Source organism: Oncorhynchus mykiss, chromosome 19 (assembly GCF_057628025.1).
Source record: "Oncorhynchus mykiss isolate SJ-2025 chromosome 19, ASM5762802v1, whole genome shotgun sequence".
NCBI lineage: Eukaryota > Metazoa > Chordata > Actinopteri > Salmoniformes > Salmonidae > Oncorhynchus > Oncorhynchus mykiss.
The window spans coordinates 70,893,367-70,920,065 of NC_143040.1; the positions used below are offsets into that span (position 1 = coordinate 70,893,367).

General features: G+C 47.2%; 1 protein-coding gene across 3 annotated transcripts in view; it reads left to right on the top strand.

The window, feature by feature from the left end:
• Positions 1–26,699, top strand: part of map4k5 (mitogen-activated protein kinase kinase kinase kinase 5) — a 107,947-nt gene that overhangs the window by 17,673 nt on the left and 63,575 nt on the right. For all 3 annotated transcript variants that reach the window (XM_090211656.1, XM_090211657.1, XM_090211655.1), the window contains exons 4-14: positions 22–112; positions 3,643–3,707; positions 4,849–4,904; positions 5,491–5,538; positions 7,193–7,235; positions 7,345–7,417; positions 13,551–13,682; positions 14,295–14,357; positions 19,317–19,398; positions 19,856–19,972; positions 25,068–25,146. In XM_090211656.1, coding sequence (XP_090067782.1) covers positions 22–112; positions 3,643–3,707; positions 4,849–4,904; positions 5,491–5,538; positions 7,193–7,235; positions 7,345–7,417; positions 13,551–13,682; positions 14,295–14,357; positions 19,317–19,398; positions 19,856–19,972; positions 25,068–25,146 — 849 coding nt within the window. The remainder of the gene's footprint in view (positions 1–21; positions 113–3,642; positions 3,708–4,848; positions 4,905–5,490; positions 5,539–7,192; positions 7,236–7,344; positions 7,418–13,550; positions 13,683–14,294; positions 14,358–19,316; positions 19,399–19,855; positions 19,973–25,067; positions 25,147–26,699) is intronic.

Sequence of the window (26,699 nt, forward strand, 5' to 3'; positions counted from 1 at the left end):
CGTTTGTCTCTCTGCTTCCAGGGGATGACTTTTCCATCATCCAGCAGGAGATCTTCATGGTGAAGGAATGCATGCACCACAACATAGTGGCCTACTTCGGTAGCTACCTCTGGTAAGAGCCAAGACTACACTCCAATACCAGGAGCCCAGAGATACCTCTGGTAAGAGCCAAGACCACACTCAATACCAGGGGCCCAGAGCTACCTCTGGTAAGAGCCAAAACCACACTCCAATACCAGGGGCCCAGAGCTACCTCTGGTAAGAGCCAAGACCACACTCCAATACCAGGGGCCCAGAGCTACCTCTGGTAAGAGCCAAGACCACACTCAATACCAGGGGCCCAGAGCTACCTCTGGTAAGAGCCAAGACCACACTCCAATACCAGGGGCCCAGAGCTACCTCTGGTAAGAGCCAAGACCACACTCAATACCAGGGGCCCAGAGCTACCTCTGGTAAGAGCCAAGACCACACTCCAATACCAGGGGCCCAGAGCTACCTCTGGTAAGAGCCAAAACCACACTCAATACCAGGGGCCCAGAGCTACCTCTGGTAAGAGCCAAGACCACACTCCAATACCAGGGGCCCAGAGCTACCTCTGGTAAGAGCCAAGACCACACTCAATACCAGGGGCCCAGAGCTACCTCTGGTAAGAGCCAAGACCACACTCCAATACCAGGGGCCCAGAGCTACCTCTGGTAAGAGCCAAGACCACACTCAATACCAGGGGCCCAGAGCTACCTCTGGTAAGAGCCAAGACCACACTCCAATACCAGGGGCCCAGAGCTACCTCTGGTAAGAGCCAAGACCACTCAATACCAGGGGCCCAGAGCTACCTCAATACCTTCTAGCAGTCTGTAGCTGAGTGACGTCAGCAGGTGAAGGTCTGTAGCTGAGTGACGTCATGGGGTGAAGGTCTGTGGCTGAGTGACGTCAGGGGGTGAAGGTCTGTGGCTGAGTGACATGATGCCAGCCATGATGATAGACTTATATAGGCCCAGCCCTGCTCATAGATATACTGTGCATTCCGAAAGTATTCAGACCCCTTCACTTTTTCCACATTTTATGTTACAGCCCTATTCTAAAATTGATTAACAAACAATAAACAATAACCCATAATGACAAACGGGAAAACACTAACGAATTTACATAAGTATTCAGACCCTTTGCTATGAGACTCAAAATGGAGTTCCGGTGCATCCTGTTTCCATTGAGGATCTGCAGAGAAGAATGGGAGAAACTCTCCAAATACAGGTGTGCCAAGCTTGTAGCCTCATACCGAAGAGGACCCGAGGCTGTAATCGTTGCCAAAGGTGCTTCAACAAAGTACTGAGTAAAGAGTCTGAATAGTTACAGTACCAGTCCAAAGTTTGGACACACCTACTCAAACAAGGGTTTTTCTTTATTTTTTACAAATGTTTTACATTGTAGAATAGTGAAGACATCAAAACTATGAAATAACACACATGGAATCATGTAGTAACCAAAAAAGTGTTAAACGAAAAATTATATTTTAGATTCTTCAAAGTAGCCACCCTTTGCCTTGATGACAGCTTTGCATTCTCTCAACCTGCTTCACCTGGAATGCTTTCCCAACGGTCCTGAAGGAGTTGTCACATATGCTGAACACTTGTTGGCTGCTTTTCCTTCACTCTGCGGTCCAACTCATCCCAAACCATCTCAGTTGGGTTGAGGTTGAGTGATTGTGGAGGCCAGGTCATCAGATGCAGCACTCCAGCACTCTCATTCTTGGTCAAATATCCCTTACACAGCCTGGATGTGTGTTGGGTCATTGTCCAAACCAGATGGGATGGTGTATCACTACAGAATGCTGTGGAAGCCATGCTGGTTAAGTGTGCCTTGAATTCTAAATAAATCATTGACAGTGTCACCAGCAAAGCACCATCACGCCTCCTCCTCCATGCTTCACGGAGATCATCCGTTCGACTACTCTGCGTCTCAGAAAGACACGGCGGTTGGAACCAAAAATCTCATATTTGGATTCCAGACCAAAGGACAGATTTCCACCAGTCTAATGTCCATGGCTCGTTTCTTGGCCCAAGCAAGTCTCTTCTTCTTATTGGTGTCCTTTAGTAGTGGTTTCTTTGCAGTAATTCAACCATTTAAGTCTGATTCCACACAGTCTCCTCTGAACAGTTGATGTTTGTGTCTGTTACTTGAACTCTGAAGCATTTATTTGGCCTGCAATTTCTGAGGCTGGTAACTCTAATGAACTTATCCTCTACAGCAGAGGTAACTCTGGGTCTTCCTTTCCTGTGGCGGTTCTCATGAGAGCCAGTTTCATCATAGCGCTTGATGGTTTTTACGACTGCACTTGAAGAAACGTTCAAAGTTCTTGAAATGTTCTGTATTGACTGACCTTCATGTGTTAAAGCAATGATGGACTGTTGTTTCTCTTTGTTTATTTGAGCTGTTCTTGCCATGATATGGACTTGGACAACTGATTAGCTCAAACGCATTAAAGAAGGAAATTCCACAAATTAACAAGGCACACCTGTTAATTGAAATGCATTCCAGGTGACTACCTCATGAAGCTGGTTGAGATAATGCCAAGCTGTCATCAAGGCAAAGGGTACTGGCTACTTTGAAGAATCTCAAATATAAAATATATTTTGATTTAACACTTTTTATTAGGGTTACTACATGATTCCATATGTGTTAATTCATAGTTTTGATGTCTTCACTATTATTCTACATATGTAGAAAATAGTAAAAATAAAAACCTTGAATGAGTAGCTGTCTAAACTTCTGATTGGTGCTGTATAAATAACAAACATATTTCCACTATCCAGATATCTGACAAAAATCCATTATTCTATTTTAATAGTGAAGTGATTACAATCCCCCTACTTTGGGTTTATGAGGAGGAAAAGCTGATTAAAACAATCTGTTGGAAAATGCTCAGCAGGAAGAGCATACTGGCACTGTACACAGACCCAGCCCTGTACTGCCAGGAACTGGGGCCTCCAGCAGGTTGAACAGGACTTAAGAGCTTCTGATCTGGTTTATATGTCCATTTAGTCAGGAGGAAACCTACGCTTTATCACAGCGGGCCAACCAGCAGAGCACAATAATGTAGCTTTACAGACCAGTCAGCTCAGAGAATAGTAAGACCAGGTCTTTCATAGCTACGTGCTTCCTACTGTCACAGGCCCGGCTCATAGCCTGTGGCAAAAAATGAGGGGACACGAACAGGTATCGGCCAATCAAAAATGTTTTTTATTATAAACCGAAAACTATTAACTTTAAACTAAGAAAAAGGAATGAGGTGTGAAAGTATCATAATGTGAGGTGTGTGTGTAAAGTGCAGAGATGCGTGAATCTGTGTGTGTGAATTTGACTGAGGGAAAACTATGTAAAACTACAAAGGAACAAACAAAACAGGATCATACCTGGAGGAGCAGAGAGAGAAACAAGTGATTGGTAAAGCAGCAGTTTAAATACCCTGAGCCCAGGTGGCTCCAATCACTAACGACCCTCCTCTGCCTGCAGGAGGAACTGCCCCTGCAATGCAGAGGGGCTGTGACACTACCAATCCATTGTATATCACGTTCCTTTGTCTGTCTTCTACACACTAGTATTCTGAAGTCATTGTAAACTGTCTCCTCTCCCTCCCTGTATCAGCCGGGAGAAGCTGTGGATTTGTATGGAGTACTGTGGTGGAGGATCTCTACAGGACATATATCACGGTGAGTTATTATTCTGATCATATCGCTCTCCTTTCTTTTTTTACGTTTTAATCATTTAGCAGACGCTCTTATTCAGAGCCACTTACAGTAGCAAATTAGGGTTAAGTGGATTGCTCGAGGGCACATCTGCAGATTTTTCACCTAGTCGGTTGGCAAGTCTTTGGTTACTGGCCCAACGCTTTTAACCTCTCTCTCTCTCGTTGTCTCTCTCTCTCTCGTTGTCTCTCTCTCTCTCGTTGTCTCTCTCTCTCTCTCTCGTTGTCTCTCTCGCCCGAACCATGAAAAACAGCCCCAGACAATTATTCCTCCTCCACCAAACTTTACAGTTGGCACTATGGTGCAGGTAGTGTTCTCCTTGGTATCCACCAAACCCAGATTCGTCTGTCGGACTGCCAGATGGTGAAGCGTGATTCATCACTCCAGAGAACCCATTTCCACTGCTCCAGAATCCAATGGCGGCGAGCTTTACACCACTCCAGCCGACGCTCAGCATTGCGCCTGGTGATCTGAGGCTTGTGTGCGGCTGCTCAGCCATGGAAACCCATTTCATGAAGCTCCTGAAGAACAGTTATTGTGCTGACGTTGCTTCCAGAGGCAGTTTGGAACTCAGTAGTGAGTGTTGCAACCGAGGACAGACACATTTTTTTACGCGTTTCAGCACTCTGCGATCCCGTTCTGTTAGCTTGTGGCCTACCACTTCACGGCTGAGCCGTTGTTGCTCCTAGACGTTTCCACTTCACAATAACAGCACTTAATATTGAATGGGGGGCAGCTCTAGCAGGACAGAAATGTGTCTAACTGACTCAGTAACTTTCAACGGTGCCGCATTGGAAGTCCATGAGCTCTTCAGTACCATGTGAACATGTGGGCTGATGTCATTCTTTGTTGTGTATAATTATTTATCTCTATTGTACCATTTTGTAAACTCTAGATATTGTAACATTAGGGGTACTGTGTTGGTCTATGGAGATTGCATGGCTGTGTGCTCGATCATTTTATACACCTGTCTGCAACGGGTTGTGGCTGAAATAGCCGGGGGAAAAAACGAATTTAAAGGGGTGTCCACATACTTTTGGTATATACTGTGTGTACTAAACTATAGGAATGTCAGCAGAATAAGCATCATGTTTTAATTTCCCAGTGACGGGGCCTCTGTCAGAGCCACAGATCGCCTACGTCTGCCGAGAGACCATACAGGTAATTTACACTTCAACCCTTTTAGGGCCAGTTTCCTGGACATGGATTCCAGCCTACTCCTGCAGCCCTCTCAGAGCAGCTGATTTTAAGGATCAGAGTTTTATTTTATTTTTTATTTTTTTTACATCACAATGAATTATGTTATATGGACAGGGAGGACCTGTTCCTAGATCAGTACTTTGATGCCTGATACATAAGAAATAGGTTATATGGACAGGGATGATCTGATCCTAGATCAGCACTTTGATGCCTGATACATAAGAAATAGGTTATATGGACAGGGAGGACCTGTTCCTAGATCAGCACTTCGATGCCTGATACATAAGAAATAGGTTATATGGACAGGGATGATCTGATCCTAGATCAGCACTTCGATGCCTGATACATAAGAAATAGGTTATATGGACAGGGATGATCTGATCCTAGATCAGCACTTTGATGCCTGATACATAAGAAATAGACCTAGGTTTAATCTCGATCCAGGAAATCAGCCCTCGTTACACACTAACTTGTCACTTTTACTCTTCTGGATGTGTCCGACGTTGGTCATCCCAACCCAGTCTCACGTGACTGTTTTCATTCACAGGGTTTGGGATACCTTCACAGCAAGGGGAAGATGCACCGTGACATCAAGGTTTGGCACCATCCATCTGTCTTCTTTAGACTGGCTCACTGAAACGTCGCCGCTAGTTCATAACGAAAAGGAAAGAAGGTCTTGTCTGGCTGTTCTCACACCTTCTTCTTCTTCGCTTGTAGACAGAGGTGTGACTTACAGTGTCAGAACACGGTCTTCAATCTTAACCTCAATAATGAAAAATGTATTATTCTTTTTTTTTTTTGACCTTTTTATTTAACTAGGGCAAGTATAATGTCTGCAGACTGAGTAAAAACCACAGGAAGAATGAGTGGCTAACTGGGGGTATGGAGTAGGGTACTGTGGTTGCGTGTGACTGATTTTGTCAGACAGCACAGGCAGCATCTCTATACAGGTTAGATGATGACTTGGACTGAAATAATAATAATAATAATAATAATAGTCATCGAATAAAACAAATGTCATATTTTATTAATGTGAATAAATGATGGTTAATACCATCATGGGACTTAATTGTATTAATTGTTTTATTCTGTGTTAACAGCATTCAACTCAATCAAAACCGACATCAGGAAACAGATTTTTTTTTAAATATATTTTTCTTTTAAACAAATCGAACAGAAACCGAACCCCCGACCTCCAAAATAGCACGAACCACTCAGAACTATTAGACTTCAGACGGTAGAGAAGGGACTGAAACACGGAGGCCTTTTTACCTGGGCTTATCCAATAAGAGAAACACACTTTTACAAGTTGTGTTTCTGTGACTTACTGGCCACGTCCCAGTTCGTGACTCTCGCCCCCAAAGTGTCATAGCTGTTCTCTTGTGGTGGTGTTTAACAGAGGATCTCTCAGCTTTACCATCGTACACAGAGAAAGTCGTTTCCTGTTTCCACTGTCTGTGCGCTCTCTCTCTCTCTCTCACACACACACACACACACACACACACACACACACACACACAATTCACAGGGCTTTATTGGCATGGAAAACAAATGTTTATTTCTGCTCTTTACCAATCTTTCTCGCGCTCTCTGTTGCTCCTTTCGCTCCATCTCTCTTGCCCTCTCTTCTTTATTTCTCTCTGTGCTCTCACCCTCTCCTCCTCTTTCTCTCAGTGCTCTCGCCCTCTCTTCTCCTCTCTTTCTCTCGCACTCTCTTCTCCTCTCTTCTCTCTGTGCTCTCTCGCCCTCTTCTCTCTCCTCTCTTTCTCTCTGTGCTCTTGCCCTCTCTTCTCCTCTCTCTCTCTCTCTCTCTGTGCTCTCTCGCCCCCTTCTCTCTCTCTCTGTGCTCTCTCGCCCTCTTCTCTCTCTCTCTGTGCTCTCGACCTCTCTCTCTTCCTCTCTGTGCTCTCTCGTGCCTCTGCTCTCTCTTGCCCTCTCTCCTCCTCATCCTCTCTCTCTCCTCTTTCTCTCGCTGCAGAATGCATCCAGACACAGCTGTCAATAAAAGCCAACCCAGTCACCACACAATACCCAACTCTCTCACAGTGGCCCCACAGTGAAAATGCAATACCTGCTAGCTACGCAATTACAATCACTTTATCACAACCAGTCAAAGATGCAACAACACCGCACATGTCCTCTTTCCACAAAATCACCATCTTGTTTGATCAGTAATTAAAGTTCTGTAGGATCTTTGCTGTGCTGCTGAGAGACTTTAACGGTTTGATGTTTTGGTCTCTTTTCTTCAGGGTGCTAATATCCTCTTAACAGACAACGGGGATGTGAAACTAGGTGAGCTATTCATCCATGCTTGAAGACCCGTAAAGGTCGAAACTCATGACCCTCAGCTGTGTGTAATGTGTTTATATAATCTGAAAGGACCTGTCACTTGTTGTTCCAGCGGATTTTGGAGTAGCAGCCAAAATAACAGCCACCATTGCCAAGAGGAAGTCCTTCATCGGGACTCCTTACTGGTGAGTCTTTCCCTGAGACAGTCCTCTGTCGGGACTCCTTACTGGTGAGTCTTTCTCTGAGACAGTCCTCTGTCGGGACTCCTTACTGGTGAGTCTTTCTCTGAGACAGTCCTCTGTCGGGACTCCTTACTGGTGAGTCTTTCTCTGAGACAGTCCTCTGTCGGGACTCCTTACTGGTGAGTCTTTCTCTGAGACAGTCCTCTGTCGGGACTCCTTACTGGTGAGTCTTTCTCTGAGACAGTCCTCTGTCGGGACTCCTTACTGGTGAGTCTTTCTCTGAGACAGTCCTCTGTCGGGACTCCTTACTGGTGAGTCTTTCTCTGAGACAGTCCTCTGTCCAGACTCCTTACTGGTGAGTCTTTCTCTGAGACAGTCCTCTGTCGGGACTCCTTACTGGTGAGTCTTTCTCTGAGACAGTCCTCTGTCGGGACTCCTTACTGGTGAGTCTTTCTCTGAGACAGTCCTCTGTCCAGACTCCTTACTGGTGAGTCTTTCTCTGAGACAGTCCTCTGTCGGGACTCCTTACTGGTGAGTCTTTCTCTGAGACAGTCCTCTGTCGGGACTCCTTACTGGTGAGTCTTTCTCTGAGACAGTCCTCTGTCCGGACTCCTTACTGGTGAGTCTTTCTCTGAGACAGTCCTCTGTCGGGACTCCTTACTGGTGAGTCTTTCTCTGAGACAGTCCTCTGTCGGGACTCCTTACTGGGGAGTCTTTCTCTGAGACAGTCCTCTGTCGGGACTCCTTACTGGTGAGTCTTTCCCTGAGACAGTCCTCTGTCCAGACTCCTTACTGGTGAGTCTTTCTCTGAGGCCGTTCGTCCCAAATGGCTCCCTGTTCCCATTATAGGGAACTACTTTTATAGGGTGCCATTCGGGACACATTCTTTCTCTCCATCCCTCCCCACCCACAGGGGGCAGCAGTGTGATAAATACCCACAGGGGGCAGCAGTGTATTAATTTAACTACCCCACAGGGGGCAGTAGTGTAATAATTTAACTACCCCACAGGGGGCAGTAGTGTAATAATTTAACTACCCCACAGGGGGCAGCAGTGTAATAATTTAACTACCCCACAGGGAGCAGTAGTGTATTAATTTAACTACCCCACAGGGGGCAGTAGTGTAATAATTTAACTACCCCACAGGGGGCAGCAGTGTAATAATTTAACTACCCCACAGGGGGCAGCAGTGTGATAATGTAACTACCCCACAGGGGGCAGTAGTGTAATAATTTAACTACCCCACAGGGGGCAGCAGTGTAATAATTTAACTACCCCACAGGGGGCAGCAGTGTAATAATTTAACTACCCCACAGGGGGCAGCAGTGTAATAATTTAACTACCCCACAGGGGGAATTTAACTACCCCACAGGGTTCAGCAGTGTAATAATTGAACTACCCCACAGGGGGCAGCAGTGTGATAATTTAACTACCCCACAGTGAGCAGCAGTGTAATAATGTAACTACCCCACAGGGGGCAGTAGTGTGATAATTTAACTACCCCACAGGGGGCATTTAACTACCCCACAGGGGGCAGCAGTGTGATAATTTAACTACCCCACAGGGTTCAGCAGTGTAATAATTGAACTACCCCACAGGGGGCATTTAACTATCCCACAGGGGGCATTTAACTATCCCACAGGGGGCAGCAGTGTAATAATATAACTACCCCACAGGGGGCAGTAGTGTGATAATTTAACTACCCCACAGGGGGCAGCAGTGTGATAATTTAACTACCCCACAGGGGGCAGCAGTGTGATAATTGAACTACCCCACAGGGGGCATTTAACTACCCCACAGGGGGCAGCAAATAATGTGTGATAATTTAACTACCCCACAGGGGGCATCAGTGTGATAATTTAACTACCCCACAGGGGGCAGCAGTGTAATAATTGAACTACCCCACAGGGGGCAGTAGTGTAATAATTGAACTAACCCACAGGGGGCATTTAACTACCCCACAGAGGGCAGCAGTGTGATAATTTAACTACCCCACAGGGGGCATTTAACTACCCCACAGGGGGCAGCAGTGTGATAATGTAACTACCCCACAGGGGGCATTTAACTACCCCACAGGGGGCAGCAGTGTGATAATTTAACTACCCCACAGGGGGCAGTAGTGTGATAATGTAACTACCCCACAGGGGGCATTTAACTACCCCACAGGGGGCAGCAGTGTGATAATTTAACTACCCCACAGGGGGCAGTAGTGTGATAATGTAACTACCCCACAGGGGGCATTTAACTACCCCACAGGGGGCAGCAGTGTGATAATTTAACTACCCCACAGAGGGCAGCAGTGTGATAATTTAACTACCCCACAGGGGGCAGCAGTGTAATAATGTAACTACCCCACAGGGGGCAGTAGTGTAATAATTTAACTACCCCACAGGGGGCAGTAGTGTAATAATTTAACTACCCCACAGGGGGCAGCAGTGTAATAATTTAACTACCCCACAGGGAGCAGTAGTGTATTAATTTAACTACCCCACAGGGGGCAGTAGTGTAATAATTTAACTACCCCACAGGGGGCAGCAGTGTAATAATTTAACTACCCCACAGGGGGCAGCAGTGTGATAATGTAACTACCCCACAGGGGGCAGTAGTGTAATAATGTAACTACCCCACAGGGGGCAGCAGTGTAATAATTTAACTACCCCACAGGGGGCAGCAGTGTAATAATGTAACTACCCCACAGGGGGCAGCAGTGTAATAATTTAACTACCCCACAGGGGGAATTTAACTACCCCACAGGGGGCAGCAGTGTGATAATTTAATTTAACTACCCCACAGGGTTCAGCAGTGTAATTGAACTACCCCACAGGGGGCATTTAACTATCCCACAGGGGGCAGCAGTGTGATAATTTAACTACCCCACAGTGAGCAGCAGTGTAATAATGTAACTACCCCACAGGGGGCAGTAGTGTGATAATTTAACTACCCCACAGGGGGCATTTAACTACCCCACTGGGGGCAGCAGTGTGATAATTTAACTACCCCACAGGGTTCAGCAGTGTAATAATTGAACTACCCCACAGGGGGCATTTAACTATCCCACAGGGGGCAGCAGTGTAATAATATAACTACCCCACAGGGGCAGTAGTGTGATAATTTAACTACCCCACAGGGGGCAGCAGTGTGATAATTTAACTACCCCACAGGGGGCAGCAGTGTGATAATTTAACTACCCCACAGGGGGAATTTAACTACCCCACAGGGTTCAGCAGTGTAATAATTGAACTACCCCACAGGGGGCATTTAACTATCCCACAGGGGGCAGCAGTGTGATAATTTAACTACCCCACAGTGAGAAGCAGTGTAATAATGTAACTACCCCACAGAGGGCAGTAGTGTGATAATTTAACTACCCCACAGGGGGCATTTAACTACCCCACAGGGGGCAGCAGTGTAATAATATAACTACCCCACAGGGGCAGTAGTGTGATAATTTAACTACCCCACAGGGGGCAGCAGTGTGATAATTTAACTACCCCACAGGGGGCAGCAAATAATGTGATAATTTAACTACCCCACAGGGGGCATCAGTGTGATAATTTAACTACCCCACAGGGGGAATTTAACTACCCCACAGGGTTCAGCAGTGTAATAATTGAACTACCCCACAGGGGGCATTTAACTATCCCACAGGGGGCAGCAGTGTGATAATTTAACTACCCCACAGTGAGAAGCAGTGTAATAATGTAACTACCCCACAGGGGGCAGTAGTGTGATAATTTAACTACCCCACAGGGGGCATTTAACTACCCCACAGGGTTCAGCAGTGTAATAATTGAACTACACCACAGGGGGCATTTAACTATCCCACAGGGGGCATTTAACTATCCCACAGGGGGCAGCAGTGTAATAATATAACTACCCCACAGGGGGCAGTAGTGTGATAATTTAACTACCCCACAGGGGGCAGCAGTGTGATAATTTAACTACCCCACAGGGGGCAGCAGTGTGATAATTGAACTACCCCACAGGGGGCATTTAACTACCCCACAGGGGGCAGCAAATAATGTGATAATTTAACTACCCCACAGGGGGCATCAGTGTGATAATTTAACTACCCCACAGGGGGCAGCAGTGTAATAATTTAACTACCCCACAGGGGGCAGTAGTGTAATAATTGAACTACCCCACAGGGGGCATTTAACTACCCCACAGAGGGCAGCAGTGTGATAATTTAACTACCCCACAGGGGGCATTTAACTACCCCACAGGGGGCAGCAGTGTGATAATTTAACTACCCCACAGGGGGCAGTAGTGTGATAATGTAACTACCCCACAGGGGGCATTTAACTACCCCACAGGGGGCAGCAGTGTATTAATTTAACTACCCCACAGGGGGCAGCAGTGTGATAATTTAACTACCCCACAGGGGGCAGCAGTGTGATAATTTAACTACCCCACAGGGGGCAGTAGTGTGATAATGTAACTACCCCACAGGGGGCATTTAACTACCCCACAGGGGGCAGCAGTGTATTAATTTAACTACCCCACAGGGGGCAGCAGTGTGATAATTTAACTACCCCACAGGGGGCAGCAGTGTAATAATTTAACTACCCCACAGGGGGCAGCAGTGTAATAATTTAACTACCCCACAGGGGGCATTTAACTACCCCACAGAGGGCAGCAGTGTGATAATTTAACTACCCCACAGGGGGCAGCAGTGTAATAATGTAACTACCCCACAGGGGGCAGCAGTGTAATAATGTAACTACCCCACAGGGGGCAGTAGTGTAATAATTTAACTACCCCACAGGGGGCAGTAGTGTAATAATTTAACTACCCCACAGGGGGCAGCAGTGTAATAATTTAACTACCCCACAGGGAGCAGTAGTGTATTAATTTAACTACCCCACAGGGGGCAGTAGTGTAATAATTTAACTACCCCACAGGGGGCAGCAGTGTAATAATTTAACTACCCCACAGGGGATAGCAGTGTGATAATGTAACTACCCCACAGGGGGCAGTAGTGTAATAATTTAACTACCCCACAGGGGGCAGCAGTGTAATAATTTAACTACCCCACAGGGGGCAGCAGTGTAATAATGTAACTACCCCACAGGGGGCAGCAGTGTAATAATTTAACTACCCCACAGGGGGAATTTAACTACCCCACAGGGGGCAGCAGTGTGATAATTTAACTACCCCACAGGGTTCAGCAGTGTAATAATTGAACTACCCCACAGGGGGCATTTAACTATCCCACAGGGGGCAGCAGTGTAATAATATAACTACCCCACAGGGGCAGTAGTGTGATAATTTAACTACCCCACAGGGGGCAGCAGTGTGATAATTTAACTACCCCACAGGGGGCAGCAGTGTGATAATTGAACTACCCCACAGGGGGCAGCAAATAATGTGTGATAATTTAACTACCCCACAGGGGGCATCAGTGTGATAATTTAACTACCCCACAGGGGGCAGCAGTGTAATAATTTAACTACCCCACAGGGGGCATTTAACTACCCCACAGAGGGCAGCAGTGTGATAATTTAACTACCCCACAGGGGGCAGCAGTGTAATAATGTAACTACCCCACAGGGGGCAGCAGTGTAATAATTTAACTACCCCACAGGGGGCAGTAGTGTAATAATTTAACTACCCCACAGGGGGCATTTAACTACCCCACAGGGGGCAGCAGTGTGATAATTTAACTACCCCACAGGGGGCATTTAACTACCCCACAGGGGGCAGCAGTGTGATAATTTAACTACCCCACAGGGGGCAGCAGTGTAATAATTTAACTACCCCACAGGGTTCAGCAGTGTAATAATTTAACTACCCCACAGGGGGCATTTAACTACCCCACAGGGTTCAGCAGTGTAATAATTTAACTACCCCACAGGGTTCAGCAGTGTAATAATTTAACTACCCCACAGGGGGCATTTAACTACCCCACAGGGTTCAGCAGTGTAAAAATTTAACTACCCCACAGGGGGCATTTAACTACCCCACAGGGTTCAGCAGTGTAATAATTTAACTACCCCACAGGGGGCATTTAACTACCTCACAGGGGGCAACAGTGTGATAATTTAACTACCCCACAGGGGGCAGCAGTGTAATAATTTAACTACCCCACAGGGGGCAGCAGATTGAGATGTGTAATATGTGTGTTATCTGTGCAGGATGGCCCCGGAGGTAGCAGCAGTAGAGAAGAACGGAGGTTACAACCAGCTGTGTGACATCTGGGCCGTGGGCATCACCTCCATAGAACTGGCCGAGCTGCAGCCCCCTATGTTTGACCTGCACCCAATGAGGTACTGTTCTTTTTCCACTTCCTCATTTATCAGCCAATCGGGGCTAACTCTGCCATCCACTTCCTCACTCATCGGTGCCGTTTCTGCTCCACTTCCTCATCGGCCTTGGAGGTGTTGGCAGAAAGCGGATGTTGCCTGTTTTCAGGGATACAGTATTTTTCCCCTGAAAAGAGGAAGAGGAAACTCCGCTCAGGCGTCTCTTTATGTCTGTTACGTTCATTTCTTCCTCGTCAGCCAATGAGTCACGCTCCTGCCCCTCCACTTCCATACACACGTCATCCACCAATCAACTGCTGTAATCTGCCCCAATTCCTCACCCATCTAATAATCAACTTCTGTCCCAGATTTTTATCCAATTCCTGCTTTTGTATTCTGATAATGTTCCCTCTGATCTTTTCATCACTAAGCCGTTCTCTGATCTGATGCAATTAAAACGACAGGGGTCGAGTTTCCTAAAAATGTTGTAGCCCTAAGATCTCTAATGTCTACCATTTGGCCCTTAAGACGAGCTTAATGCTAGCAAGGTTTTTGGGAAACTCACCTCAGAACGAACACTGGTGGTGGTGAAGTAAGAGAATGTTTTATAACAGGATTTGATGTGTTGTGTTCCAGGGCCTTGTTTCTCATGTCAAAGAGCAGCTTTCAGCCTCCCAAGCTGAAAGATAAAATTAAGTGGTGAGTACAGTACGCCTGTGTAACGGATGTGAAACTGCTAGCTTAGTTAGCGGTGGTGCAGCGCTAAATAGCGTTTCAATCGGTGACGTCACTTCCTCTGAGACCTTGAAGTAGTTGTTCCCCTTTTGCTCTGCGAGGGCCGCGGCTTTTGTGGAGCGATGGGTAACGATGCTTTGAGGGGTGACTGTTGTTGATGTGTGCAGAGGGTCCCTGGTTCGCGCCCGGGTATGGGCGAGGGGACGGTCTAAAGTTATACTGTTACACCTGTGACCTGGAACATTTACCCCCCCCCCCCCCCCCCTGTTCGTTTAATGTTTCTGTTATACTACTACAGTCAGTAACAGTCCCCCCCCCTCCCTGTTCGTTTAATGTTTCTGTTATACTACTACAGTCAGTAACAGTCCCCCCCCCTCCCTGTTCGTTTAATGTTTCTGTTATTCTGCTGCAGTCAGTAACAGTCCCCCCCCCCCCCCCCTGTTCGTTTAATGTTTCTGTTATACTACTACAGTCAGTAACAGTCCCCCCCCCCCCCTGTTCGTTTAATGTTTCTGTTATACTACTACAGTCAGTAACAGTCCCCCCCCCTCCCTGTTCGTTTAATGTTTATGTTATACTACTACAGTGAGTAACAGTCCCCCCCCCCCCCTGTTCGTTTAATGTTTCTGTTATACTACTACAGTCAGTAACAGTCCCCCCCCCTGTTCGTTTAATGTTTCTGTTATACTGCTACAGTCAGTAACAGTCCCCCCCCCCCTCCCTGTTCGTTTAATGTTTCTGTTATACTACTACAGTGAGTAACAGTCCCCCCCCCTCCCTGTTCGTTTAATGTTTCTGTTATACTACTACAGTCAGTAACAGTCCCCCCCCCCTCCCTGTTCGTTTAATGTTTCTGTTATACTACTACAGTGAGTAACAGTCCCCCCCCCCCTCCCTGTTCGTTTAATGTTTCTGTTATACTACTACAGTCAGTAACAGTCCCCCCCCCTCCCTGTTCGTTTAATGTTTCTGTTATACTGCTACAGTCAGTAACAGCCCCCCCCCCCCCCCCTGTTCGTTTAATGTTTCTGTTATACTACTACAGTCAGTAACAGTCCCCCCCCCCCCCTGTTCGTTTAATGTTTCTGTTATACTACTACAGTCAGTAACAGTCCCCCCCCCCCCCTGTTCGTTTAATGTTTCTGTTATACTACTACAGTCAGTAACAGTCCCCCCCCCCCCCCTGTTCGTTTAATGTTTCTGTTATTCTGCTGCAGTCAGTAACAGTCCCCCCCCCCCCCTGTTCGTTTAATGTTTCTGTTATACTACTACAGTCAGTAACAGTCCCCCCCCCCCCCTGTTCGTTTAATGTTTCTGTTATACTACTACAGTCAGTAACAGTCCCCCCCCCTCCCTGTTCGTTTAATGTTTCTGTTATACTACTACAGTCAGTAACAGTCCCCCCCCCCCCTGTTCGTTTAATGTTTCTGTTATACTACTACAGTCAGTAACAGTCCCCCCCCCCCCCCTGTTCGTTTAATGTTTCTGTTATACTACTACAGTCAGTAACAGTCCCCCCCCCTCCCTGTTCGTTTAATGTTTATGTTATACTACTACAGTCAGTAACAGTCCCCCCCTCCCTGTTCGTTTAATGTTTCTGTTATACTACTACAGTCAGTAACAGTCCCCCCCCCCTCCCTGTTTGTTTATTCTGTTATACTACTACAGTCAGTAACAGTCCCCCCCCCCTCCCTGTTTGTTTATTCTGTTATACTACTACAGTCAGTAACAGTCCCCCCCCCTCCCTGTTTGTTTATTCTGTTATACTGCTACAGTCAGTAACAGTCCCCCCCCCCCCCTCCCTGTTTGTTTATTCTGTTATACTACTACAGTCAGTAACAGTCCCCCCCCCTCCCTGTTTGTTTATTCTGTTATACTGCTGCAGTCAGTAACAGTCCCCCCCCCCCTCCCTGTTTGTTTATTCTGTTATACTACTACAGTCAGTAACAGTCCCCCCCCCCTCCCTGTTCGTTTAATGTTTCTGTTATACTACTACAGTCAGTAACAGTCCCCCCCCTCCCTGTTTGTTTAATGTTTCTGTTATACTACTGCAGTCAGTAACAGTCCCCCCACCCTCCCTGTTTGTTTAATGTTTCTGTTATACTGCTACAGTCAGTAACAGTCCCCCCCCCTCCCTGTTTGTTTATTCTGTTATACTACTACAGTCAGTAACAGTCCCCCCCCCCCTCCCTGTTCATTTAATGTTTCTGTTATACTGCTGCAGTCAGTAACAGTCCCCCCCCCTCCCTGTTTGTTTATTCTGTTATACTACTGCAGTCAGTAACAGTCCCCCCCCCCTCCCTGTTTGTTTATTCTGTTATACTGCTACAGTCAGTAACAGTCCCCCCCCCCTCCCTGTTTGTTTATTCTGTTATACTACTACAGTCAGTAACAGTCCCCCCCCCCCTCCCTGTTTGTTTATTCTGTTATACTGCTACAGTCAGTAACAGTCCCCCCCCCCTCCCTGTTTGTTTATTCTGTTATACAGTCAGTAACAGTCCCCCCCCCTCCCTGTTCGTTTAATGTTTCTGTTATTCTGCTGCAGTCAGTAACAGTCCCCCCTCCCTGTTCGTTTAATGTTTCTGTTATACTGCTACAGTCAGTAACAGTCCCCCCCCCCTCCCTGTTCGTTTAATGTTTCTGTTATACTACTACAGTCAGTAACAGTCCCCCCCCCTCCCTGTTCGTTTAATGTTTCTGTTATACTGCTACAGTCAGTAACAGTCCCCCCCCCCTCCCTGTTTGTTTATTCTGTTATACTACTGCAGTCAGTAACAGTCCCCCCCCCTCCCTGTTTGTTTATTCTGTTATACTACTGCAGTCAGTAACAGTCCCCCCCCCTCCCTGTTCGTTTAATGTTTATGTTATACTACTACAGTCAGTAACAGTCCCCCCCCCCTCCCTGTTCGTTTAATGTTTATGTTATACTGCTACAGTCAGTAACAGTCCCCCCCCCCCTCCCTGTTTGTTTAATGTTTCTGTTATACTACTACAGTCAGTAACAGTCCCCCCCCCTGTTCGTTTAATGTTTCTGTTATACTACTACAGTCAGTAACAGTCCCCCCCCCTCCCTGTTTGTTTATTCTGTTATACTACTGCAGTCAGTAACAGTCCCCCCCCCCCCTCCCTGTTCGTTTAATGTTCATGTTATACTACTACAGTCAGTAACAGTCCCCCCCCTCCCTGTTCGTTTAATGTTTCTGTTATACTACTACAGTCAGTAACAGTCCCCCCCCCCTCCCTGTTCGTTTAATGTTTCTGTTATACTACTACAGTCAGTAACAGTCCCCCCCCTCCCTGTTTGTTTATTCTGTTATACTGCTGCAGTCAGTAACAGTCCCTCCCCCCTCCCTGTTTGTTTATTCTGTTATACTGCTACAGTCAGTAACAGTCCCCCCCCCCTCCCTGTTTGTTTATTCTGTTATACTACTACAGTCAGTAACAGTCCCCCCCCCTCCCTGTTCGTTTAATGTTTCTGTTATACTACTACAGTCAGTAACAGTCCCCCCCCCCCCCTGTTTGTTTATTCTGTTATACTACTACAGTCAGTAACAGTCCCCCCCCCTCCCTGTTTGTTTATTCTGTTATACTACTACAGTCAGTAACAGTCCCCCCCCCTCCCTGTTTGTTTATTCTGTTATACTACTACAGTCAGTAACAGTCCCCCCCCCTCCCTGTTTGTTTATTCTGTTATACTACTGCAGTCAGTAACAGTCCCCCCCCCTCCCTGTTTGTTTATTCTGTTATACTGCTACAGTCAGTAACAGTCCCCCCCCCCCCCTCCCTGTTTGTTTATTCTGTTATACTACTACAGTCAGTAACAGTCCCCCCCCCTCCCTGTTTGTTTAATGTTTCTGTTATACTACTGCAGTCAGTAACAGTCCCCCCCCCCTCCCTGTTCGTTTAATGTTTCTGTTATACTACTACAGTCAGTAACAGTCCCCCCCCCCTCCCTGTTCGTTTAATGTTTCTGTTATACTGCTGCAGTCAGTAACAGTCCCCCCCCCTCCCTGTTTGTTTATTCTGTTATACTACTACAGTCAGTAACAGTCCCCCCCCCTCCCTGTTTGTTTATTCTGTTATACTGCTACAGTCAGTAACAGTCCCCCCCCCCCCCTCCCTGTTTGTTTATTCTGTTATACTACTACAGTCAGTAACAGTCCCCCCCCCCCCTCCCTGTTTGTTTATTCTGTTATACTACTGCAGTCAGTAACAGTCCCCCCCCCTCCCTGTTTGTTTATTCTGTTATACTACTACAGTCAGTAACAGTCCCCCCCCCTCCCTGTTTGTTTATTCTGTTATACTGCTACAGTCAGTAACAGTCCCCCCCCCCTCCCTGTTCGTTTAATGTTTCTGTTATACTACTACAGTCAGTAACAGTCCCCCCCCCTCCCTGTTCGTTTAATGTTTCTGTTATTCTGCTGCAGTCAGTAACAGTCCCCCCCCCCCCTCCCTGTTCGTTTAATGTTTCTGTTATTCTGCTGCAGTCAGTAACAGTCCCCCCCCCCTCCCTGTTCGTTTAATGTTTCTGTTATACTACTACAGTCAGTAACAGTCCCCCCCCCTCCCTGTTCGTTTAATGTTTCTGTTATTCTGCTACAGTCAGTAACAGTCCCCCCCCCCCTCCCTGTTCGTTTAATGTTTCTGTTATTCTGCTACAGTCAGTAACAGTCCCCCCCCCTCCCTGTTCGTTTAATGTTTCTGTTATTCTGCTACAGTCAGTAACAGTCCCCCCCCCCTCCCTGTTCGTTTAATGTTTCTGTTATTCTGCTGCAGTCAGTAACAGTCCCCCCCCCCTCCCTGTTCGTTTAATGTTTCTGTTATTCTGCTGCAGTCAGTAACAGTCCCCCCCCCCCCCTCCCTGTTCGTTTAATGTTTCTGTTATACTGCTGCAGTCAGTAACAGTCCCCCCCCCCCCTCCAGGTCCACAGCCTTCCATAACTTTGTGAAAGTCTCTCTGACCAAGAACCCAAAGAAGAGACCGACAGCAGAGAAGCTCCTATCGGTAAGTAACAAATCCTCATCGAAAGGGCTTCTTGGTTGAGAAATAGGGTCGGGGGGGAAACCAGCTTAGACCGTCTCTAATTAATCAAGTTAATCATTACAAATGTTCTGGATCATTAGTGTTGACAAGACTCTTCCTCTGAGATGAAAAGGAAAGTGTTCATCTCTTCTTTCTCGTGCTTCTGGACTGTCTGAGGTTGATCCTAGTTAATAGTTGTCCGTTCTGAAAGCTGCCATTCAGAGCGTTAGTGTGCCGGCCATCTTGTGTTATTGTCACAAGATTACTAATAAAGTCTGTCTGTCCCCCTCCACCTGTCTGTCTGTCCCCCTCCACCTGTCTGTCTGTCCCCCTCCACCTGTCTGTCTGTCCCCCTCCACCTGTCTGTCTGTCCCCCTCCACCTGTCTGTCTGTCCCCCTCCACCTGTCTGTCTGTCACTCCCATCTGTCTGTGCTGAAGCATTTGTTTATAGATCAGACAGGGCTGACCAGGAGAGTAGCTGTGGAGCTGCTGGACAAGATGAACAACCCAGACAACCACCAACACTTCTCTGAGGTGGATGACGATGACCTGGAGGTAAATAACTAACCACAGCCCTGTCTGTCTGTCTGTCTGTCTGTCTGGGACTAAAACTAACCACAGCCCTGTCTGTCTGGTACTAAAACTAACCACAGCCCTGTCTGTCTGTCTGGGACTAAAACTAACCACAGCCCTGTCTGTCTGTCTGTCTGTCTGGGACTAAAACTAACCACAGCCCTGTCTGTCTGTCTGTCTGTCTGTCTGTCTGTCTGTCTGTCTGTCTGTCTGTCTGTCTGTCTGTCTGTCTGGGACTAAAACTAACCACAGCCCTGTCTGTCTGTCTGTCTGTCTGGGACTAAAACTAACCACAGCCCTGTCTGTCTGGGACTAAAACTAACCACAGCCCAGTCTGTCTGTCTGGGACTAAAACTAACCACAGCCCTGTCTGTCTGTCTGGGACTAAAACTAACCACAGCCCTGTCGTCTGTCTGTCTGGGACTAAAACTAACCACAGCCCTGTCTGTCTGGGACTAAAACTAACCACAGCCCTGTCTGTCTTGGACTAAAACTAACCACAGCCCTGTCTGTCTGTCTGGGACTAAAACTAACCACAGCCCAGTCTGTCTGTCTGTGACTAAAACTAACCACAGCCCTGTCTGTCTGTCTGGGACTAAAACTAACCACAGCCCTGTCTTTCTGTCTTGGACTAAAACTAACCACAGCCCTGTCTGTCTGTCTGGGACTAAAACTAACCACAGCCCTGTCTGTCTGTCTGGGACCAAAACTAACCACAGCCCTGTCTTTCTGTCTGGGACTAAAACTAACCACAGCCCTGTCTTTCTGTCTGGGACTAAAACTAACCACAGCCCTGTCTGTCTGTCTGGGACTAAAACTAACCACAGCCCTGTCTGTCTGTCTGGGACTAAAACTAACCACAGCCCTGTCTGTCTGTCTGGGACTAAAACTAACCACAGCCCTGTCTGTCTGTCTGGGACTAAAACTAACCACAGCCCTGTCTGTCTGTCTGGGACTAAAACTAACCACAGCCCTGTCTGTCTGTCTGGGACTAAAACTAACCACAGCCCTGTCTGTCTGTCTGTCTGGGACTAAAACTAACCACAGCCCTGTCTGTCTTGGACTAAAACTAACCACAGCCCTGTCTGTCTTGGACTAAAACTAACCACAGCCCAGTCTGTCTGTCTGGGACTAAAACTAACCACAGCCCTGTCTGTCTGTCTTGGACTAAAACTAACCACAGCCCTGTCTGTCTGTCTGGGACTAAAACTAACCACAGCCCAGTCTGTCTGTCTGGGACCAAAACTAACCACAGCCCTGTCTTTCTGTCTGGGACTAAAACTAACCACAGCCCTGTCTTTCTGTCTGGGACTAAAACTAACCACAGCCCTGTCTGTCTGTCTGGGACTAAAACTAACCACAGCCCTGTCTGTCTGTCTGGGACTAAAACTAACCACAGCCCTGTCTGTCTGGGACTAAAACTAACCACAGCCCAGTCTGTCTGTCTGGGACCAAAACTAACCACAGCCCTGTCTTTCTGTCTGGGACTAAAACTAACCACAGCCCTGTCTGTCTGTCTGGGACTAAAACTAACCACAGCCCTGTCTGTCTGGGACTAAAACTAACCACAGCCCAGTCTGTCTGTCTGGGACCAAAACTAACCACAGCCCTGTCTTTCTGTCTGGGACTAAAACTAACCACAGCCCTGTCTTTCTGTCTGGGACTAAAACTAACCACAGCCCTGTCTGTCTGTCTGGGACTAAAACTAACCACAGCCCTGTCTGTCTGTCTGGGACTAAAACTAACCACAGCCCTGTCTGTCTGTCTGGGACTAAAACTAACCACAGCCCTGTCTGTCTGTCTGGGACTAAAACTAACCACAGCCCTGTCTGTCTGTCTGGGACTAAAACTAACCACAGCCCTGTCTGTCTGTCTGGGACTAAAACTAACCACAGCCCTGTCTGTCTGTCTGTCTGGGACTAAAACTAACCACAGCCCTGTCTGTCTTGGACTAAAACTAACCACAGCCCTGTCTGTCTTGGACTAAAACTAACCACAGCCCAGTCTGTCTGTCTGGGACTAAAACTAACCACAGCCCTGTCTGTCTGTCTGGGACTAAAACTAACCACAGCCCTGTCTGTCTGTCTTGGACTAAAACTAACCACAGCCCTGTCTGTCTGTCTGGGACTAAAACTAACCACAGCCCAGTCTGTCTGTCTGGGACCAAAACTAACCACAGCCCTGTCTTTCTGTCTGGGACTAAAACTAACCACAGCCCTGTCTTTCTGTCTGGGACTAAAACTAACCACAGCCCTGTCTGTCTGTCTGGGACTAAAACTAACCACAGCCCTGTCTGTCTGTCTGGGACTAAAACTAACCACAGCCCTGTCTGTCTGGGACTAAAACTAACCACAGCCCAGTCTGTCTGTCTGGGACCAAAACTAACCACAGCCCTGTCTGTCTGTCTGGGACTAAAACTAACCACAGCCCTGTCTTTCTGTCTGGGACTAAAACTAACCACAGCCCTGTCTGTCTGGGACTAAAACTAACCACAGCCCTGTCTGTCTGGGACTAAAACTAACCACAGCCCAGTCTGTCTGTCTGGGACCAAAACTAACCACAGCCCTGTCTTTCTGTCTGGGACTAAAACTAACCACAGCCCTGTCTTTCTGTCTGGGACTAAAACTAACCACAGCCCTGTCTGTCTGTCTGGGACTAAAACTAACCACAGCCCTGTCTGTCTGTCTGGGACTAAAACTAACCACAGCCCTGTCTGTCTGTCTGGGACTAAAACTAACCACAGCCCTGTCTGTCTGTCTGGGACTAAAACTAACCACAGCCCTGTCTGTCTGTCTGGGACTAAAACTAACCACAGCCCTGTCTGTCTGTCTGGGACTAAAACTAACCACAGCCCTGTCTGTCTGTCTGGGACTAAAACTAACCACAGCCCTGTCTGTCTGTCTGGGACTAAAACTAACCACAGCCCTGTCTGTCTGGGACTAAAACTAACCACAGCCCTGTCTGTCTGTCTGGGACTAAAACTAACCACAGCTCTGTCTGTCTGTCTGTGGCTAAAATGGTTCCCTATTCCCCATATACAGTGCATTCCAATAACTTTCTCTGTCTCTCTCACCGTTATGACATCGTTTACTCTTGTGGTGTCATGCTATGTATTTACAGTGAAAGCATTCAGATCCTTTCACGTTTTCCACATGTTGTTAATCAACCAATCAAATGTATTTATAAAGCCCTTCTTACATCAGCTGATGTCACAAAGTGCTGTACAGAAACCCAGCCTAAAACCCCCAAACAGCAAGCAATGCAGGTGTAGAAGCACGGTGGCTAGGAAAAACTCACTAGAAAGGCCAGAACCTAGGAAGAAACCTAGAGAGGAACCAGGCTATGAGGGGTGGCCAGAACTCTTCTGGCTGTGCCGGGTAGAGAGGAACCAGGCTATGAGGGGTGGCCAGTCCTCTTCTGGCTGTGCCGGGTAGAGAGGAACCAGGCTATGAGGGGTGGCCAGTCCTCTTCTGGCTGTGCCGGTAGAGAGGAACCAGGCTATGAGGGGTGGCCAGTCCTCTTCTGGCTGTGCTGGATAGAGAGGAACCAGGCTATGAGGGGTGGCCAGAACTCTTCTGGCTGTGCCGTTAAGTTATAGCCTGTTTCTAAAATAGATTTTTTTTAAAATGCTCAGCACTCTATAAACACAATACAATATCACAATACCACATAATGACAAAGCGAAAAAAGGTTTTTAGAATTATTTTAAAATTCATAAAAAATTGAAAACAGAAATACCTTATCTACATAAGTATTCAGACCCTTTGCTATGAGACTCAAAATGGAGCTCAGGTGCGTCCTGTTTCCATTGATCATCCTTGAGATGTTTCTACAACTTGATTGGAGTGGACTTCTGGTAAATTCAATTGATTGGACATGATTTGGAAAGGCACACGCCTGTCTATATAAGGTCCCACAGTTGACAGCGCATGTCAGAGCAAATACCAAGCCTTGAGGTCGAAGGAATTGTCCGTAGAGCTCCGAGACAGGATTGTGTCGAGGCACAGTTCTGGGGAAGGTCACCAACACATTTCTGCATCATTGAAGGCCTCCCAAGAACACAGTGGCCTCCATCATTCTTAAACGGAAGAAGTTTGGAACCACCAAGACTTTTCCTAGAGATGGCCGCCCGGTCAAACTGAGCAATCAGGTTTGAAGGGCCTTGGTCAGGGAGATGGTCACTCTGACAGAGCTCACGACTTCCTCTATGGAGATGGGAGAACCTTCCAGAAGGGCAACCATCTCTGCAGCACTCCAAAAATCAGGCCTTTATGTTAGTGACCAGATAGAAGCCACTCCTCAGTCAAAGGCACATAACAGCCCGCTTGGAGTTTGCCAAAAGACACTTAAAGGACTCTCAGACCATGAAAAACAAGACTCTCTGTTCTGATGAAACTCTGTGGCCTGAATGCCAAGCATCACGTACGGAGGAAACCTGGCACCATCCCTACCCTGAAGCATGTTGGTGGTGGCAGCATCATGCTGTGAGGATGTTTTTTCAGTGGCAGGGACTGGGAAACTAGTCAGGACTGAGGAAAAGATTAACAGAGAAAAGTTCAGAGAGATCCTTGATGAAAATTTGCTCCAGAGCACTCAGGACCTCAGACTGGGGCGAAGGTTCACCTTCCAATAGGACCATCCAACCTGACAGGGCTCAAGAGGATCTGTAGAGAAGAATGGGGAGAAACTCCCCAAATACAGGTGTGCCAAGCTTGTAGCGTCATACCCAAGAAGACTCGAGGCTGTAATCGCTGCCAAAGGTGCTTCAACAAAGTACTGCGTAAAGGGTCTGAATACTTAAATGTGAATGTGATAGTTTGTTATAATTTCTAAAAATCTTTTTGCTTTGACATTATGGGGTATTGCTTGTCGATTGATGAGGAAAAACATCAATTTTATACTAAGGCTGTAATGTAACAAAATGTGGAGAAAGTCGAGGGGTCTGAGTAGTTTATTCCTTCACTTTGAAACTTATCTAATTTTGAAGTCTGTCTACTCTCTTTCTCCCCCTCTTTCTCTTTTCTTGTTCTCTCTTCCCTTATCTTTCTCCCCCCTTATTCTTCCCCTCCCTCCTCAGTCTCTTTCAGTCGTGAGACACACCATCCGTTCCATCAACAAACACCCCAGACCAGAGAGAACTCACTCAGAGATCAGCTGTAAGTAACACCAGCCACTCTCTCCTCTCTTCTCCTCCTCTGGTCCTCCTTCTCCTCTGGTCCTCCTTCTCCTCTGGTCCTCTCCTCCTCTGGTCCTCCTTCTCCTCTGGTCCTCTTCTCCTGGTCCTCTTCCTCCTCCTCTGGTCCTCTCCTCCTGGTCCTCTTCCTCCTCCTCTGGTCCACTCCTCCTCTCGTCCTCTCCTCCTCCTCCTCCTCCTCTGGTCCTCTCCTCCTCCTCCTCTGGTCCTCTCCTCCTCCTCCTCCTCTGGTCCTCTCCTCCTCTGGTCCTCTCCTCCTCTGGTCCTCTCCTCCTCTGGTCCTCTCCTCCTCCTCCTCTGGTCCTCTCCTCCTCCTCCTCCTCCTCTGGTCCTCTCCTCCTCCTCCTCTGGTCCTCTCCTCCTCTGGTCCTCTCCTCCTCTGGTCCTCTCCTCCTCTGGTCCTCTCCTCCTCTGGTCCTCTCCTCCTCTGGTCCTCTCCTCCTCCTCTGGTCCTCTCTTCTTCTCCTCCTCCTCTGGTCCTCTCTTCTTCTCCTCCTCCTCCTCCTCTGGTCCTCTCTTCTCCTCCTCCTCCTCTGGTCCTCTCTTCTCCTCCTCCTCCTCTGGTCTTCTCCTCCTCCGGCCCTCCTCCTCCTCGATCCTCCAGTGTCATCCTCTCCTTTCTCCTCCTCCGTCAGTGATTATCTGTCAACATCCCACAGTATCTAGACAGGAACACACACCCCCTTGTCCCTAGTCGACCAGTTGAATTAGTCAGAGCTCTGAATCGCTCTCCCATTGGCTGGTCTGTCTCTCCTGCAGGGGCGGACCATAGTGTTAATCCTGCAGGGCTGGCTCAGAGCCAGGACCCGTGGGAGAGCAGCGGACACGCTGGGTTCAAATACTATTCAAAATCTTTCAAATAGTTTTGAACATTTGCTTGAAGCCTGCCTAGAGTGTCAGATGGGTGGGACGGTTCTCATTTGGGAAAAATTGGTTACTTTAAACCAGACGCACTGCAACGGATTTCTGTTTTAAAAATCTGTTGGGGTGTTGATGACAGTCCAACACAGAAGCATGTCTGTTCTTCTAAATATATCTCCCAAATAAATATATATCTCCCAAATAAATATGTTCTCAATTTTTATTTTCTCTGTTACGCTGTGGGTACTGAACTGAAATGCATGATGGTTAGGACACTCCCATGTTCGTATAAATGGAATTTCAAACACAGTTTTGAGCAATAGCTTGAAATCAGAGTTTGATTATTTGTTCATTTGGTCCGGTATTGTTTCACATTTGACCCCCCCCCCCCCAAACATCATAACTATGTGTCCATGCAAGTCATTAGTTTATTGGACAAAAAAATTCACATTTATGATTATCATGAAGCATCACTTTCCCGATCTTCATAACACGAATCCTCTATATTCAATGGTCTACAACACTTTCACTTTGGTTTCCAACAACATGAGGGAGGAAACAGCACAATAGCTGCTCTAACTGCAATGGGAATCCTCTATATTCAATGGTCTACAACCTTCTCCCCTAACCAGGAATAATCTATATTCAGTAGTC